General features: G+C 70.8%; 1 protein-coding gene across 1 annotated transcript in view; it reads right to left on the reverse strand.

Moving 5' to 3' along the window:
- The window catches only part of NELFA (negative elongation factor complex member A), a 22,889-nt gene extending 22,314 nt beyond the window's left edge, over window positions 1-575 (reverse strand). The window contains exon 1 of the mRNA XM_032395570.1: window positions 275-575. Within this exon, the coding sequence (XP_032251461.1) occupies window positions 275-484 (210 nt within the window). The 5' untranslated portion in view covers window positions 485-575. The remainder of the gene's footprint in view (window positions 1-274) is intronic.
- Window positions 576-1,690: the final 1,115 nt, after the last annotated feature.

Below are 1,690 nucleotides of genomic sequence, written 5' to 3' on the forward strand. Positions count from 1 at the left end.
GAGGGTCGGGGCCGAGGGTCCGCGGGCAGGGGGAGTGAGGGTCGGGGACGAGGGTCCCGGGGCGGGAATGAGGGTCCGCGGGCAGGGGCAGTGAGGGTCGGGGCCGAGGGTCCGCGGGCAGGGGGCGTGAGGGTGGGAGGGGTTCCGGGTGACGGTGAAGGTCCAGGGCAGGGCTGCGAGGGGTACGCAGGAACCGTCGGAGAGGAGGGGGCAGGGCCCGGGTCTCGGGTCACTGGAAGGGGCGGCCTCGCGCCCCCACCGCCGCCCGCCTCACCTCGTCCACGGTGCGGCGCGGGAGGTGCAGCGTCCCGAGCAGCAGCTTGAGCTTCACGGCCGAGGAGAGGCCGTGGAAGCAAAGGCGGATGTTGTCGATGACCGCGGCGGTGAGCAGGGACGCGATGCTGGGCGGCGCCCACAGCTCGTCCGTGGCCCCCAGCTTGTTGTGCAGCCACAGGCCCGTGTCGCTCTCCCGCATGGACGCCATCTTGGGGGGAGAAAGCCGGGTGCCGCCGAGCCGGCATCTTATGAAGACACCTACGCGCCCGCGGCGAGGACCCCCAACATGGCGGCGCCCGTCGGGGCGGGCCGCGGTGACGTCTCTGGAGGGGCGGGGCCTCGGCGAGACGCTTCGTGGCGACGCCGAGGAAGGCCCTTCGGCCGCCGTAACGTAGCATGGCTGCGTCCGCGGCCGGCTCTCCGGACGGCCGTGGAAGATGACGTCAGGAGAGGGGGTGTCGCGCCCCTGTGGCGGGTGGGCGCGGCCGCTGGGGGCGCGGGCTGGCGGCTGTCCCTGCGCGCTTGCGGGGTTGGCCGACGCCCGGAGGCGCCTGCCCCGCAGCCCGCGCTCGCTCTGTCCCCGTTCGGCCGGGCGTCCAGGGTGGCCGGGAGGCAGGCGCACGTGTGCTTCCGTTGCGCGGGGCTCCCAGGCAGACGGCCCAGGCCTTCTCGCCCACCCTTCCGAGGGAGCACCCTCCGTGCGGGCCTGCTGGAGGGAGGTGTCCGAGGTCAGCAGGACGTTCATGACGGTCTGCCAGGCGGGGCCCGGATGCTTGCCGGCGTGCTGCCACTCGTTCTGTGAGCGGAGCGCGCTGAGCACTTGCTTTGTGCCTGGTGTCCCTCTGCGATCCAGAGGTGTGGGCCGTGTACCACGGTACACCAGTGAGGGTGGTGTGGGGACAGGGCTGGGCAGGGGGCCAGGAGTGGCGGGAGGGCGAAGCCTGGCCAGCCTCCCTGGCCCCCAGTGCCGCTGGGTTTGCCATTTGCCGGGCAGCTGTCCCAAGAAAGGACGGAGTCGCTCTGCGTGAGGCCGTTCCCTGTGCTCAGGGTCAGCTGCAGGCAGCCTTCCTGGGGCTTGTCCCTGACACCCACGCCTGCCAGACTTGGGCCTGCCCTTCCAGATGCCCAGAGTGGGCGAGAGTCAAGGGTCAAGCCCCTTTGAAAGGAAGTCAGCCCTGCCTTGCCGGGTGTGTGTGTGGGTGGGGGGGTGGTTTACCGCTCCCGGGCTTCAGCCAGCCTTGGGAATAATCAAGGAAAGCACAAAATTGAGTGAGTGCCCCTTTGCCTGGAGGGGGCCATCTCCACCATGGCCAACCCTCTGCTTGCACCAGGCCAGCTTCCTCGCCTGCTTCCGGAGGTCTCTGCTGGAGACATGGCTCAGAGTCGGGATGGGCCTCTGGTGGACCAGGAGGTG

This window comes from Phoca vitulina, unplaced genomic scaffold (genome assembly GCF_004348235.1).
Source record: "Phoca vitulina isolate PV1807 unplaced genomic scaffold, GSC_HSeal_1.0 scaffold85, whole genome shotgun sequence".
NCBI lineage: Eukaryota > Metazoa > Chordata > Mammalia > Carnivora > Phocidae > Phoca > Phoca vitulina.